The sequence below is a fragment of the Anguilla anguilla genome, chromosome 8 (assembly GCF_013347855.1).
Source record: "Anguilla anguilla isolate fAngAng1 chromosome 8, fAngAng1.pri, whole genome shotgun sequence".
In the NCBI taxonomy this organism is placed as follows: domain Eukaryota; kingdom Metazoa; phylum Chordata; class Actinopteri; order Anguilliformes; family Anguillidae; genus Anguilla; species Anguilla anguilla.
Window position 1 is genome coordinate 9,418,572 of NC_049208.1, and position 17,436 is coordinate 9,436,007.

The following is a 17,436-nucleotide window of genomic DNA, read 5'->3' on the forward strand; positions in this document are numbered from 1 at the left end:
AGCGACAATTCCAACAGGAAACCGGCTGGTACCACCAGCGTCCCTGCTGAGACAGGTTGTCATGGAGACGGGGTTAACTGCTGGCCCACTGTTAATGTGTCAGAATGTGTTAAAGGTGTTATTCCACCCAGATAATACATTTTCCTGGCGCCTTGCCCTGCAGTGAACTCTCCACACTTAAATGGGCCCTGCTGAATTTCAGCTCCACCGAACTGTGGTAAATGTTGTCAAACTGTCCTCGCACGCTGACTACGTGTTGGAACATTAACTGTGACCTTTCACATACATGTTGGGGCACTGACTGTGACTTTGTTCTTATGTGTTTTGGCGCATTAACTGTGACTTTCTGCATATGCGCTGGTATATTGACTGTGACTTTGTTCTTATGTGTTAGCGCATTGACTGTGACTTTAGGCATATGCGCTGGTATATTGACTGTGACTTTGTTCTTATGTGTTAGCACATTGACTGTGACTTTGTGCTTACATGCTCGCACATTGACTGTGACTTTGTGCTTACGTGTTTTAGCACATTGACTGTGACTTTGTGCTTACGTGTTAGCACACTGACTGTGACTTTGTGCTTATGTGTTAGCACACTGACTGTGACTTTGTGCTTACGTGTTAGCGCACTGAGTGTGACTGTGCGTTTGTTGATGCAATGACTGTGACTTTAATCTTATGTTTTAGCACATCGACTGTGACTATGCGCTTATGTGTTGGTGCATTGACTGTGATTTTAGGCTTACGTGTTTTAGCACATAGACTGTAACTTTGTGCTTACGTGTTTTAGCACATAGACTGTAACTTTGTTCTTACGTGTTTTAGCACATAGACTGTAACTTTGTGCTTACGTGTTTTAGCACATAGACTGTAACTTTGTTCTTACGTGTTTTAGCACATAGACTGTAACTTTGTGCTTACGTGTTTTAGCACATAGACTGTAACTTTGTTCTTACGTGTTTTAGCACATAGACTGTAACTTTGTTCTTACGTGTTTTAGCACATTGTGACTTTGTGCTTACGTGTTTTAGCACATAGACTGTAACTTTGTGCTTACGTGTTTTAGCACATAGACTGTAACTTTGTGCTTACGTGTTTTAGCACATAGACTGTAACTTTGTGCTTACGTGTTTTAGCACATAGACTGTAACTTTGTGCTTACGTGTTTTAGCACATAGACTGTAACTGTGTTCTTACGTGTTTTAGCACATTGACTGTGACTTTGCGCTTACGTGTTTTAGCACATTGACTGTGACTTTGTGCTTATGCGTTGACGCACTGACTGTGACTTTGTGCTTATGCGTTGACGCACTGACTGTGACTTTGTGCTTATGCGTTGACGCACTGACTGTGACTTGGTGCTTATGTGTTAGCGCATTGACTGTGACTTGGTGCTTATGTGTCAGCGCATTGACTGTGACTTGGTGCTTATGTTTTCGACCGTACCTGCACCTCCCCGGTCTGAGTGTCGGTGTCGGTGTCGGGCGTGGGCGTGGTCGGGTGCCCCTCCCCGTCGTGCTGGCTGCAGGACTCTTCCTCAGCCTCGTCCTCCTCCTCGTCCTCCTCGATGGTGGCGGCGCTGCTGCTGGCCGAGCCCCTCCTCCGCCCCGCCCCCTTCTTCTTCTTGTTGCCCTTCTTCTTGCGCCCGTCGGGGGCCAGGTGCATGGACAGCGGGTGGTGGATGTGGTGGGAGGAGTGCCGGTGGTCTGGGCGGAGGAAGAGGAAGAGAGAGAGTTTGAGCGGCGACACCAAAGCAGCCGTAACCCTCGGAGACCGGTAAGTACCGGCTACAAACGGTCAGAGGCTCCACGTAGATTACACTGGCGCTCCAGACACTGCCAAACTGGCTCCCCTAGTCAATCCAAGGTAAAAAAACAAAAACATATACACATCCCAGTCTGTGTGTATGTGGTGGAGCTACAGGGGAATTCAAATGCATAAAGAAGATGGAAAATTCCGACATTGCTTTTCATTGTTCCTGTTTATTTATTGTTATCTATGTAACAGCGTTTCGACCCTCAGATCTTTATCAGGTCAGGTGCATCAGCAATGAAGGGTAGCGAGCGCGGTTTTCCTGGTCTTTATATTCAAATTCCCTTTTCATTCCTCTCAGTCTCAATCAACAAGGGAAGTGCGTGAATTAGCTTATTGAGCTAAAAGCTGGCGGGGCTAATGAAGTTTGCTGTCAGTCCGTAAGGAGGGTTTTGGTCTCATCTGGGCTGCACAGCCTGGCCACAGATGTGACTGACCTCTGTGGCATGGTGAGAAGCGGTATGGTCACAACATTAACCAAGCCGCAGCTCTCCGCAGTGTAGATGTGTACACGATTAATTCTGCACCCAGAGACCCCGACCCATGACCCCTGACCCATGACCCATGACCCCCGACCCCTGCGCATGCTCACACTCAAAGTCCTCCTCGTTGTAGACGCGGTGCTGCTCGGCGGGCCCGCGGGGGGCGGGGTGCAGGATCTGCTGGAAGCGCTCCACCCCGAGGGCCTTGTTCAGGTCTCGCTCCTCCTCTTCCTCACGCCCGGCGACGCGCGGGGGCGGGGACACCGGCACCGGCTCCGGCTGGGGGGGAGGGGGGGAGGTAGGAAGGAGGGGGGGCACAATGAACATATGTAAAGACAGGGGAGTACAGACTGCAGAGGTTCCACTGCTAGCCTGCTGGACAATGGACAGGGAGAACAGAGACAGTGTGGTTGGTCTGTTGTGGTTGCAGGCTTTTGTTCCAACCCAGCAGTAGCACACCCGATTCTGCTAAGCAACCACAAGAGTCGTTGCTAAGGCCCTTGGTTATTAGAATGAGGCGTTTTTCTGCTTGGTTGGACTGAAGGCGAACAGGCGTGCTGACCGCCCATTTGAGGACAATTAGCCACATTTTCAAAACGTGAACGTGACACACACAGTTTATACATTTTCACTCCTGTCCATTTGTTCCAATTTGTTTTAGGCACCACTACTTTCACGTCTAGTACCGTGGATACACTAAACCAATGCCACTTCTTTCCTTGAGAAGTGCTCCAAATGTACACAACGTCAATTCTATCACAATCAAACAGACCATCGGCATGAAGACACGTGTCAAGCGGTCTGAAAAAGAAAATCAAAAACTATGCACCACCACCACCAGCAACCACTAGAGGACGCCAGAGTCCATGTCAAAGTACAACCGAAGAACCCGCTCTCTGGTCCTCACACACGATCCTAAACGGCTATTTCGTACCAGCAAAAACTATGTCAAGCGGACCGACCAATCAGGAGAGCCGGTGAGCTCTGAGGTTATAATCCTGGAGGCAGCACGTGTAGCCGAGGCAGCGCTCTCCCACGGTGGCGGCCGCTGTCTCCCGCCGCCGGTGATACGTTATCACGGGAATCCGCCCCCGAGGCCACGGTCAGTCCAGCGTCCGGTTTGTTTTCGGAAGAATCCCTTTCCCCTTTTGCGGTTCGAATGAAAAAGACGTTGCCGCGGACGCCGCCGTTCGGCAGCGCTAGCGAAAGCTAGGGGCCTCCCGCGGTCCCGCTGCGTGCCGTTTCGTAAGCCCACAGCCGGGCCCCCCCCCCCCACGCTGCTTTGAGCCCCTAGTGTAGCGCTGCATTCTGGGGGAGAAAAAAAAAACCCACAACCTTTTGTGTTTGAACTCTACTCCGACGTCACGGAGCATGTGCCGATCGTTATTCCATTACCGGCCCGCCGACGTGAGCTGACGCAATATTCCGTGCCCTTTAGAAAACTGGACTTCCATCAGTCCTAAAACCTAAATCTCAGTTTTCCCAAAAAGCGCTCCGTGGGGTTTCCTCCCTCATGACCGTCTCCGCTGCTGCGAGCATCGAGCCGACATTTTCATTTGACATTTTCAGCTGTAATCATTTCGTGTTCCAGCTGTGGAACAAGAGCTGATGAGCGGCCTTACAGCCCAGGGCGCTGCCTCTGAAGCTTTTTAATACCGGGACCTAAATAAGAAATGTATTACCTTTAATGGACCCAAGAAATACACATATTAGCATAGCCTAGTGAGCTACAGACTCATTCCGGGACGCACCCCATACACTCCCGTGACCTATTTTGGGTCGTCCCGGCCCAGAGTTTAAAAAAACACTGGCCTCGGGGAAAGTAATTAGAGAGTTCTCCTGAGAGCACCCAAGCCACAATGACCCCGTGACCCAGTGACCTCTGACCTCACCTGAGCCGCCACACAAGGTGACGCACGTTTTACGACAGGAACAAACATGCCATCGTCCCACAAAGTAAACCTGACAGCAGGAGCGGTGACAGACGCTGCTTGACCTCGGTGGTGGACCTGCTGCCACCCCTCCTGGTCCCAGGTACAGCACCATCCTAAAAAACACCGCCCCTCCCCCCACCCCTGCTACAGCAAGCAACACTCTCCAGGTGAAGTAAAGTTTGCGGGAACTGTCATAGTGAAACTCGGCCAAAGGAGAACCAGAGACTAAAAATAGAGTATACTACCGCACACCATTTACAGTCATAAAGCTGTATGCTGCAACCATCCAATGATCTTAGAATCACCGAAAACCTAACCGATACAGCACAACTCTCCAATGAGTAAAGGTTCTGAGAAGCTGTTTTCAATGAGAGGTGCTCAGTTACTTCAAGATGCCGTATGTGCAATTAGTTCCTGGAGGCAACTCTGGATATCATTCCTGAAACTGTGGGCCTGATTTACTAGACCTTTGTCGTGAGCAAAACCAATTGGCACATGCAAAACCAATAACATGACCAATGATTGGTCATGGTACCAGTATTGCACCAATCGTTGGTTGTGTTAGTTTTGCACATGGTCAAGGTCTTAGTAAATCAGGCCCTATGAGTGAAAACTGTAGAAAGCGAGCACATTGGAGGCTAAAATACAATGTCAGTCATAGAACCATCAGTAATATCATCAAGGGTTCTACCTTCAGAGGGGTAACCAGCACCCTCTCTTTGCCTCTGATGAGGTAAATGTGCAGGAAATTACCAGCCTTGAGATGAAACTGCAGGAGGGGGCAATGAGCATATACCCTGCTCCAGTATATACCCTGTAAGCATATACCCTGTTTCAGTATATACCCTGTAGGTATATACCCTGCTTTAGTATATACCCTGTAAGCATATACCCTGTTTCAGTATATACCCTGTAGGTATATACCCTGCTTTAGTATATACCCTGTAAGCATATACCCTGTTTCAGTATATACCCTGTAGGTATATACCCTGCTTTAGTATATACCCTGTAAGCATATACCCTGTAAGCATACACCATGTTTCAGTATATACCCTGTAGGTATATACCCTGCTTTAGTATATACCCTGTAAGCATATACCCTGTTTCAGTATATACCCTGTAGGTATATACCCTGCTTTAGTATATACCCTGTAAGCATATACCCTGTACGTGACTGTACCCCTGCCTCGCTAATTCAATGATCAACAAATCCAGCTAACTCAGTAATCCTGCTTCATGAACCCCCCCCCACCCCCCTCCCCCCTCCCCCCTCCCCCCTCCCCCCAGCTTCACTAACCCACCGTATTCAATCGCTGTTTTCACAAAAACCACCAGCAGGGGTCTCCCTCCCGCCTCCCCCAGGAGCCGCTACCCCAGTCTCAGCACGTGCGGTGTCTGCCCTCTATCTCTCCCGCCTGCTACGCTACGCTAACGGCATTCAGCACTTTCAAACGGCTCAAAAATAGCTCTGCTTCGCCTCTCCCGCAATGTCAGCGAAGGGCGCAGTCTGCGGCTGCACCGATGCCTCTCGCTCGCAGCGGCAGGTTGGCTTCTCCCCGTGTAAATATCGACTCCGGCGTTTTTCCCTGCCGGTGGTCGTACGGACAGCGTACACGCTGTGCACATGCAACGCTCATCCTGTTGACCAGAAACAGCACAGACACACCCCCCCAACCCCCCCCACCCCCCGCCCCTGCCGAGCGACCTCTTTCCCACGGTGTTTCTATGGTTACAGCCAGTCGCACACTCTAACCACATTATGACAATTCATAATTGGAACCACGGCAAAGGTCAAGGTATTGCAAAAACAATATATTGCGTGTAAGTGCACAACACAAATATGCATGTGCGCGTGGGGCGAATAAAAGGTCACTAACTCAGACATCACGGAAAAATGATCAACACTTAGCCTTACTGTATGCAAAAATATCTGATGATAATACTGGGTCATTAAGCCAATCACGGCTCATTATTTTGCAAGCTGACTACTAAGAGCATCCAGCGATTCTGTCAAGCTGGTCTTGAACACCCAAAATACCCCATGAAAATCCCATGATTGCTCCTTAAATGGTTAAATGGCTAAGAAACATTAAACATTTCGTTGGAGAGAACCTGGTTTACTCTAAGTAAATGGTAATCACAGGGCTGATTCATAGATACCTGGTGGTGTGTCCAGCCAAATACAGTTCCTTTAATTTAGTCTCTCCATGAAAATGACTCATTCCTTTTCAAGGGACTGTTTACTTTCTTGAGATTTTTGTTATTATTTCAGTTTTTAGCGTGTTTTTGATTGTCCCGGACAGTTTTTGTGTGCAATGAAAAATAACAGTTAGATACTTACACACGTTTCTCATTGCCCGCTGGCTTCACAACAGCCAGTAGGCTACAGGTGAATTGACAGGTTTGTGGTTTAAAGCAAGAAAATGCAGTCCAAGCAACTGCACTGCACATTGTTATGTTATGCAAGTCCTGGCACGGAATAACAACACATTTAATGTAATTTATGTGTTGATTTTTATATCCTCTGGCAACAAAACTTGGCTGTGCAGGCTACTTTGGAGCTACTTGAACTGTGTTTTCTGCTTCAAACCATCAGCCTTTTGATCCCCTTATACCAGCCATTACAAAGCCAGCAGGTGAACTGAAACTGCCATAAGTACCTCAAATATCCGTCATCATGTACAAGAACCGTCTGGGCCAACAGAAAACACGCACCAAAACCGAAACAATATTTACAGAACTCCAGAAAGCAAACTATCCCTTTAAGAACATTCTGTGAATAGAGAGATCAAGTAACTCTGATTCCTTTAGCTGATCACCGAAAGGCACCAGGCGTGGTAAAAGTTCAGAGGTTTCACCTTTGGAGAAAATCCACATACGCACAAGAACACAGACCCAACGCCCCTCTCTCCCCCTCCTTCATCATTCAGTTTCAGCGAACCAGTGCATTGTTTCGTGAAGAATAACACAAACATACGCACTGTTTGACTCCTGTTGTCTGTGTTATGTTCCCATTGTTTTTTTCCCTCACAATCAGTCTTTTGACGTGTCCTTTGTAAAGGACAGAATGCTATACCCCCCCCCCCCCCCCCCCTGCCCCACGCCCTCTGTTCCTTCCGATCCGTCCCCAGCAGAACACAGGTGTATCGGGTTTCCCTTCTCACACAAACCGCCTTTGAGCCGCTTCGGACGCAGCTCTGGGGAGCTGAACGCCACTCTCAGTGTCGCCGCGGCGATCCGACGGTACACGGGGGAGGGTCTGACACTGCAGTGTCACAATTATGTGAAAGGACACAACCGAAAAAGGGTTATTGTTCTTATTTTGTGCGCTGCAATCCTTCATCTAGATGCCTCACCTGTCTTCTGTGTGTGTTTTTTTGAGAGATCCGATTCTCCTTCCATTGATGAAGGTCAGTTCCATTTCTTTCACCAAAACCAGTGTTCTTACTTCTTTGTGTGACATCACTCCCTCCCTTCCTCCTTCCCATGCCCCCAATGGGCTCTCCCATGGGCTCCCCACTCATCTCCACTACTCCCTCGAACAGTGTACATGTTTTCCCATCATCCCCCACTCCCTTCCCCTCCCTGCCCCGCATCAGCACCAGGCCTGGCACCAAGAATCCAGGCTCCGCCCACCAGTCAAGGCTGGGGGAGGGGCCAGAGGACTCAAGTCCGGCAATAAAGCCTACATACCGCACGTGTGCCCCGCCAGCAGGGTTTCCACGGAAACTGTAAAATCTCACTCCCAGCACGGCGTGCTCTTTACCTGTACAGAATGATCTTTACCTGCACAGAATGATCTTTACCTGCTCAACATGATCTTTACCAGCACAGAAAGATCTTTACCTGCACAGAAAGATCTTTACCTGCTCAAAATGATCTTTACCAGCACAGAAAGATCTTTACCTGCTCAAAATGATCTTTACCTGCACAGAATGCTCTTTACCTGCTCAAAATGATCTTTACCAGCACAGAAAGATCTTTACCTGCTCAGAATGATATTTACCAGCACAGAATGATCTTTACCAGCACAGAATGATCTTTACCTGTCCCTTTTGTGTGCACTCAGTTAACTCCTCCGATTATTTAACTCCTCTAGATATTTAACTGCTCTAAATATTTAACCGCCCTGGATGGCTAACTGTTCTGAATATGAAACTGTGCCGGATGAAAAAAAAAGTCAGCTGAATTAATAAATGTGTTACCAAGTGTAGTTTCCCACATCCCCCCCCCCCCCCCCCCCACAGCCGCATTCCCACAGCATGTTTACACGACACAGCGCTAATAAAAATCACATCTTCAGACCGCAGGGGACCTGAAGAAACAACTGAATGAGACCCTGCCAGGAGCACACGGCACAGGTCACGCGGGCTGCTGCCGTGTCTTCCTCAGAGACTCCAATGACACTAAATGGACATTGCAGGCATTTAGCAGATGCTCTTATCCAGCGTCCTTGCCCAGGAATCGAACCGGTGATCTTTAGGTTTCAAGACCAGTGTCCTTTCCCATTATACTACACTGCTGCCCTATAATGTCATGTTTCACACTATTGATCCCTAATATCAGACAGTCCAAATCGAAGCAGAGTTCAGCAGCAGGGCTGAAAGAAGGGGGCGGTTAAGGGCCCAGTTTACCCGATTTGACTGAGGCCCGCAGTGACTTTGTGTTACACCACCGAGATGCAGAAGTCACACATGCAGATCAAATACAGTACGATCGAAGACAAGCAGGGAACCTGGCGCAACTGTGCTGCCCAACCCTGTTCCTGGAGATCTGACGTCCTGCAGGTTTTCCATTTCCAGCCCTAACAAAGCACACCTGATTCTACTAATTATCGGCTCAACGCGATCTCTGGCTGTCGAATGAGATGTGCTTTGTTAGGGCTGGAGTGAGAACAACCTACAGGCCGGCAGATCTCCAGGAACAGGGTTGGGAAACAACCACTGTGATGCGAAAACAAGGAACTTTTTATTCTTTTGCTGACCACTGAAAAACACCAGGAATGGCAAAGTTCAGGCTTCGCACCTGGCCCAAATTATCCCCAGCACATGACCCTACACTCCACTCCTCTCTCTTTCTCTCTCTCGCTCTTTCACACACAGAGGGGAAGCTGCTGAGGTCAGCTTCCACACAGAACACTGCTGAACTCAGCAGGCAAATTTCATAACGCTGTCAAGACAGAGACCTCACCCAAAAGCACAAATAAACTCATGTGTGGTCTTCCGCAGTGTGTCCAACAAAGTATTCAACACTGAATGAAGCTCGCCAACAGACTGGCTTTGTGCTCCCAGCAAACTCCAAGAGCAGGTGTAGGCTTCACACCGAATCTACATCATCGGATCCCACACAAAAAAACCTCCGTCTTTGGGCACAGCTGCAGATACTTACCAAATGTTTACCCACCCAGTCCGCAGTCGAGGCTTTACTCCAGGACGTCCCAAGACCAGCACCCATCACTGACACAGAATTATTTTAGGATGCCAGTGGGGAAATGAACACGCTGGCACATCACAGAAGTGCCTCCTGACCCCGCCCCCCCCCCCCCATGGGCACATTTTATAGGACAACCTCCCTTTTCCGGCAGCATCTGATTAATTGGGTTTTTTGGTGAGTGTTTATAAACGTTCAGTTCACACAATAGAACCGGGAGCCAAAGAGCAGCACCTGGACACTCAGATACTCGGCCAAGGGCCAGAGAACAAAGTCCGGAGAACAGGAAGTCTCACAGGAAGAACACCTACAGCCTTTCCTGGAGGTCGCCGCGACTGCCGAACGGACCGGGCCGCCGGTGTTACCCCTCTACCGTCCGCCATGCAAATCCCCGCGTATCCGGCGCACACAAACAGGAAATGAAAGTCTAAGGTCCGCATTCGGCAGGAAACTGACTCAGCGAAGTGGGAGGAAGATAAGAACCCCCCATTCAATATCCCAGCTAAGGAAATTAATAGAAATAAGAGACTAACAGGTTTCGGAAAGACGTCAGATTTTTAAGCTAAATGGCTTGTGACTTATAATGTGCTGTTGGTGAAAAAATATTTGAAAACAAAAATAAAATCGGTCAATCAAGCAATACATCAGTCAATCGATCACCCATTCTGCTTTGAAGGCTTAAAGAATTATCAGGTAATGCGTATGTTTATATGCGTGGATTACTTTGGAAGTGCTTGAGGTGACAGTCTGGCAAAGCACAGAAACCAATGGCACCTGCTATCGAACAGCCTCCAGTCCACAGGCGCGCAACACAATCAGGGCGTAACACATACACACTGCGCCACGTCCAAGTCGATACGAAACCTTCACAGGAGAGATAACGTAGTTTTCAAAGATCAATCGATCACAGCGTATCGTGGCGCAGTCTTAGCCCAACGCACAACGTGTGTGGAGCCTTTTAGCCCAACGCACAACGTGTGTGGAGCCCTCATGATGATCATCGGTACAGACAGAGAGAGAGCTGGAGACGCCGAGAGTTGACACAGATCCCGCAGCACCCTGCCCAGAGGCAAGAGCGGTTATATTAAAACTCTGCCTTTTAATCCCTGACATTCCTGAGACTGACAGGGGGAAATTGTTTTTCAGACAGAACCGTGTTAGACAGAGGCTTCAGCTACGAGAGACACCATACCTACAGTAAGCACAGGATCCAGACTCCATGTTACTGTATGCAGGAGAACATGCAGGATGTTAAATTTCCACATTGCGTTGGCTGCTAGGGGGTTAATGTTATGCTTCCAGAGACTGCATATGAACATACTAACACATTCACTGCAGTGTTAATTCACAATTATAAATGTAAACAGAAGTTTTTATATTGCACTGGTACTCATTTCCTCGTACAGCACAGTCTCAGGTTGCTGTACCATAGGAAATAGTTCCAACCAAAAACAATATAATTAAAAAATTTATTTTTTTGATAATCAGGCTATATATGGTACATGTGTACAACCCAAATAATGTCTTGACAGCAGCCATTGTAAACCCAGCAGGTCATATCCTTCATCACACACAAAACTGTATGGACAAATCCAAAACTGAAATGATATTAAAAACTCCATGAAGAGCACAATCCCTTCAAAAGACCAACTCCAACACATCAACTCCAAGAATTAACTCCAAGAATGAACCCCACAAATTGACTCCATAGCATAGTCCCTAAAGACTGATTCAAAATGGGTCTGTGGTCAATGGGGTGGGGTATTTAGCTTTGTTTACATTTCACACAGTCAGGAATCAAGTCATCTCAACACTCCTGGAAGCAACAACGGAAGCAGCTGAAGTGCCTGATCCTGCTAACTTGAACACAATGGGCCTCATTCACAATAAACTCTTCTTAAATGATTCTTACTTTTGTTCTTAAGAATGTTCCAACGACAAAACCAATATGGGATTCGTGACACACGTGCAGACCTTTGTTTTTGTGCACAAGTATGAGATGACCAATACGGACAGTAAATTTTATTGCGCGATCCAGTTCACGTGATTAGCATAAGGAAACAGCCACAAACAAATACAGATAAGAAAAAAAAAATGGTGAACGCAAAAAATGTTCTTGGGAACGTTCTTACGCACAGCTTACGATCAAATGCGATCGTGCACGTTTCTGGAATGAGGCCCAATGTGAACAGACAGGAGCTGTGGACCTCTTGATATTAGCAACAGGAGCACAGCCATTGCCTACCCAGAGACAGCTCTCAGCTCTCTCAACACAAAAACGTTCTCACAGGGTCACTGGAATGTTTCTTCAACGTTACAACATTGCCGCTACTTGGCAGCGACGTGGTGAGAAAGTTTTCTGTTAGCTGAGAGGCTAGCGAATCTCCACTTGACATAAACAACCTGCTCAGGGATTGAAGAGATGAAAACTAGCTTTTTGGCTCGTCAAACTCTGGCACTTTGACGTATAGACTACGCATCTGTGGGAGATGCTGTTTATGGTGCATAATCCCTGTCAAATAAACACAATGCATAAAATAAATAAACAGAAATAAATGGCTTTTCTCCAGTTTAAAGGAGCATGCTGGCAGCTTTCAGTCTCGTCCCTCAAGGTTAAACAAATCGGCCAGCGAAGACGCTGCTGTGAATCTCTCATTTTAAAAAAACGCAGCTGAGATAACAGCTCAGAGCGGACTGGCTGGGAGAGAAGTCACAGTTTCAAAGTTTCAAAGCCCAGACAAGAGAAGAGTATCAACCCCACAAAACCATCAGGAAGTTACAGTAGATCATTCCTCATTATTTAGATGTCTATGTAGCCCCTATAATAGAGTTATACATCATTAGTAAATAGAAAACCACAACCACTGTAACCTGTTGCGTCCAAGGTGATCTCAACCACACATCAGCAGTGCCGATGAATCAAATTAATTTTAAGGAATCTTCTGGGACATCAACAAATATTGACATACATTGACTTCACCATATGGCGGAAGTCAGTATCCCTCTAGAAAGTGCTCCAAGTTTACAAAGTGAAAGAGAAGCCCAGAAAATGAGCTGAGTACAGAAGTATTATGCAGTGGGCTTATTACTGCTTTTTGCTGAACAACAACAAAGTTCAAAGTTTGAGCAAACGTGTGTAAGAGGAGCCCAGAGAATCCCACGTGTTACTACTCTCAGATACCCAGAATACCCGGCTCGGTGCTGAGCTCCCCAGCATTGTGCTGTCCATGTACACCACACATACTCACCTTTAAACTGTACAGGAAATCCATGGCTGCTCAGCCAGCCTCACAGTTCCGAGAAGGAAGCAGGCAGGCAGAGTCGTTTGTTAGAAAGCGGCTTTAAAAAAAAAGAGGCTAAAATGGCAGTCTAAGCTGTTTTTTTTTCAGCCCCCCCCCCCCCTCCTCCTCCCCCAAGTCCTGTCAAAGTTCGGGAAACTCGCCGTCGCGTATCCCTTTTTCTAGTCCCTCGTCATGTGACCGAAGCGGTCCCCCTCTCGAGGCAGGAAGTGGACACAGTTCAACACGGCAGCGTTTCTAAATATCTCCGCAGACTTGCCGCCTGAGAGTCCCACACACGCACGCCCACAGAACCATGCAGGCATGCACCCCCTTGTCTGCGCACTCTCACTCCGGGGAAGGGGGGTAATGATTAACTCCTAAAAAAAAACAGCAGTTTATCTGGAAAACAGGCCCGGCAACAGCTAAAGAGAAGCCATAAACACACTTATCTAGAAATTGATTATTGGTTGCCAGGAGCGCCCGTCTATCTGGGGCACTGAACTAAAAGCCATTATGCCGTAAAACGGGAGCTAAAGCCATATATTCCCCGCGAGCTTTGCCAAATAGGAAGCCGCATGCCTGCGTAGCTAAGACCCGGACTGTGATTTCGGGGGCCTTTCCTTTCATTGGCACAGGTGAGTGCAGGTGGGCCAGGTTAAGTCATCGGGGACGGCAGGTATGCCGTCCGGCCAAGTTACGGCTTGTCAACAGACACAATTCACAAAACTTTGTCCACACAATAAAGCCCAAAACTTTTTTTGTGTTTTTTTTCCTCCTTCTTCTTTTTCCTGCCGATTACATAATCACAAATGCTCCAGGCCCACAATGAATACGTCTACCCATTGGACATTTAGTTATATCAGCCAAGAAAGCCATCAGATACATGCGCAAACTTGACATATATAGAAGTACACATATTCAAATAAATAAATAAAAAAAACTGCAGACCTCACAGCTAGTTGGTAACGCATTTGGATTACTGAGAATAAGATGACTGAGAAGCCTGGGTTCAAATCGCAGCTGGGATTCCAGCAAATCTGTTATTATCTAATTATTATTATCTAATCCGAACCCTGAGTCATCACACTGGCTTACTTGCTAACTAATAATTGCCTAAAATATTTTGTAAACTATTGCTTTTGGAACTGTATAATCTTTCTGGGAAACCCATTTATATTTCTTCAAACCTTAAAGGGTCGTCTAACTTCTTTGAAAGAATGAGCAAACAATGACATTAAAGAACGTTCCTTTTTTGCAATGGTACATCCAACTGTTCGAATCGTTCTTGGTAAAATACACCCACACTTTTAGTTTCGCTTTCGGCACTTTGACCGAGTTTAACTTTAGCCAGCTTGCAAACGAGTCGACAGGGCCAGTGTATAACGCAAGTACAGACAGCACCGAAATTAAGCACGGAAATCTGCGTTGTGATTCGGTCTGCTAGGTAACGGTGTACTGTAGGTCGTATGGGAATGATGGTCAATTTCACCGTTCAAGGCTATTTGTAAGTGTTTATAACTTATATTTCCTTATGCAATGTTGATATTCAAATTATATCACAATGTTCAATACATTTGTTTAGGAAAAGTCACAGCCATAGGCTATGGACTTCTTCACTGTAGGTTTTAGATTTTTTTAACGTTTGAAATTGACTGCGTTTCTACTGTTAATTCCTTTTTAACTAGGATGCCATAGCAACCCTGCAAACGCCACATTTCTAAATTAATGCTAGGTAGCCCTATAGATCCTCTACTGATATACAATCAAGTAGTAGGTCTGTCGTGTACACAATACCCCATTAAAAAACTTCTATTTAAAAATATGACACTCATTTATTTGTCATTCATGGTAAAGGACAAATGAGTGAATCCATGCCTATGTTTCTTTCAGCCTTTCAGTTTGCATGTATTTATGTTTTTTGTTATTTGACAGTGTCATGTGACACACAAAGTTTGAATGACCACGATCTCTTTAAATTGTAAAATGAAAAAACACAGGGCCAAGTTAAATAAATAATTTAGGAAACATTGGGTAGCACTGCTTTGGAATACAGGTTGTTTAATTTGTGTGGGCTAAAAGACAATTTATTGTTTCTTGTAACTTGGCCTAATTTCTATATCAGCACTTTTAATGGCAGCCCTAGATTTAGTAAACTTGAATTAATGACTTATAGACAGTGCTTTGAACGCGCGAGAAACTTGTACGTCAAAAACATGTTTTTCTTCAGATTATTATTTAACAGTGAAAGCAAACTCCAGATTAACTCGTGACTCAAGCTTCAAGGCTAATATTTTAAAGATTTAAACAAAAAAAAAAAAAAAACGATTCTGTCGGTAAAAAATTAACCCCTTCTCTGTGTTGACAACACCACGGGCACTCTATGTCACAGCCCCTAAAGGTAAAAGGATACAGCAGTGCACTCTGGGTGATGCTACTATGACAGGAACTCCAGGAAAGTATCTGAGAGTCCAAAATGTAGCCTGTGTAAGTCACCCTACGAAGTATATTATCTGTGAGTTTGTTTGGCTCATGAGGCTATACAATTACCTGCATGTAACTGTCATTTAAAAAATGAACAAATCAATAAATTAATAAAATAATAATAATTAATATGCACTTTCAATGAAAACATTAATCGGTGGTTTTATTTGGCTGAGGAAGTTATGTGCGCAGTGCAGGTTATCTTTCACCAGGATTTGAGCTGAGGTAATATAGGGCATGCCCAATTAATTATGGGTGGGGCTTCCTGTGCTGTAAAATGTTGCTGTACCCTCCCCCCCCCCCCTTCTTGGGAGAGGCTACACAAGAACAGCGGTTACCTCATTCCATGAAGAGATAAAGGACCAAGTACTGGTCACTGTTTTTCTTGGGATTACTGCTCTGAGGAAAAACCAACAAACGGCTTTATTGAGTCACTGAAACAGTGCATTGTGGGAAACGGATTCAGAATCGGATGACCAAACGACAGTCTCAGATGTGATTAAAGGGACATTTTGTGAAGTTCTCAAACACTCTGAGCAACACCACCCCCCCCCCCCCCGTCCCCCCGTCCCCTGGAGGTGGATGCCCCGCTGTCTGCAGACGGGGACAGTTTTACCCCAAACATACACACCCGTGACCAGCGGCGGTTGGTCCGGTGACTCATCCACACGCCCTCATTGGTAAGCTACCAGAGCCCATTTGTTACACAGAGCTGTGCACCCGCCTCCCTACGCTCGACGCCACCAGCACCAGCCCCGCCTCCCGGCGCAGGTCCGATCTGGCTTTCGCGAGTCCCGGGAGGAACGCGGCCGCCGTACCGCCGCATATCACCCGCCAAAACGGGGAGGGAGGGAGGAGGCCGCCGTGCAAACCCCCTCTCAGCCAATTAGAGCGGGCTTCATTTGCATTGCCTCCCGGCTGATTGGTCAGGAAGCCTCAGCTAATAACCCAGAGGGACGGTGGCCGAATGACTGTGTGGAAGAAAGAGAGAGAGACAGACAGAGAGAGAGAGAGAGAATGAGAGAGAGAGAGATGGGGATGGAGAGGGACATGGGGATAGAGAGAGAGAGGGGGAGAGAGAGAGGGACAGGGGGATATATATATATAGAGAGAGAAAGACAGAAAGAGGCTGCATAGATGTGGGGGGCAGCTGAAAAAGCACAAGCTACAGGTTGATGTAAGGATGGTATAACCTCCACGACGATGACCCGGTGGCACATGTGATCCCTACACAGGCTCCCCAGACAGCTGAAGTGTCCCACAGAACCTTGCTGCAACAGGCACAACAGCAGTGCCCCTCTCCTGGGATTCAAACCCGCAACATCTGCATTGCAAGGCCAGTTCCTCAACCATCATGCTATACCACCAACAGTACACTCAGCGGGCATCAGGGTGCTCTCCCACTGAAAACACTCAAAGGCCTCAGTCTGATTCAATGGTAAATGGTAAATGGACTGCATTTATATAGCGCTTTTATCCAAAGCGCTTTACAATTGATGCCTCTCATTCGCCAGAGCAGTTAGGGGTTAGGTGTCTTGCTCAAGGACACTTCGACACGCCCAGGGCGGGGTTTGAACCGGCAACCCTCCGACTGCCAGACAATCGGTCTTACCTCCTGACTGACCTGGTGCAGTGACACACACTAACTCATTTACTGAGGCTTGTGCACACAGTGGGTGTGTACTCGTGCGCGCACGTGGAAATACACACGTACGAGCACAAGAACGCACTGAAACATGCACACACACGTGCAGATCCGCAGGTCGCAGGCGCCGTAATCTCCCGTGCCGGTGCGGTCCGGCTCTGACGGCGCGGCGGGCCATCGGACCGCCACACCGCTGGAAAAAGCTTGACAGCATCCGTAACTGGGCGCGAAGCCACAGCTGCGACGGTGCACCCGCGTTACAACAGTCTCCCTGGAAGCACAACACCATTTTATTCAGCTTAAATGTGCTTGTTTGCTCACCCACAAAAGTAACTCCACAGACACCAGCACTAAAGAGGAGTCATTTAA

The 17,436-nt window shown here is 47.1% G+C and overlaps 1 protein-coding gene across 9 annotated transcripts in view; it reads right to left on the reverse strand.

Moving 5' to 3' along the window:
- LOC118233599 (anion exchange protein 2-like) overlaps positions 1 to 17,436 on the reverse strand; it is an 88,798-nt gene that overhangs the window by 21,626 nt on the left and 49,736 nt on the right. For 6 of the 9 annotated variants that reach the window (XM_035429378.1, XM_035429380.1, XM_035429385.1 and 3 more), the window contains exons 3-4: positions 2,407 to 2,575; positions 1,449 to 1,708 (exon numbers count right to left, since the gene is read on the reverse strand). In XM_035429378.1, the coding sequence (XP_035285269.1) occupies positions 1,449 to 1,708; positions 2,407 to 2,575 (429 nt within the window). Of the gene's footprint in view, positions 1 to 1,448; positions 1,709 to 2,406; positions 2,576 to 12,908; positions 13,041 to 17,436 lie in introns of those variants that run through there. The other 3 variants (XM_035429383.1, XM_035429384.1, XM_035429381.1) reach the window with 3 other exon arrangements.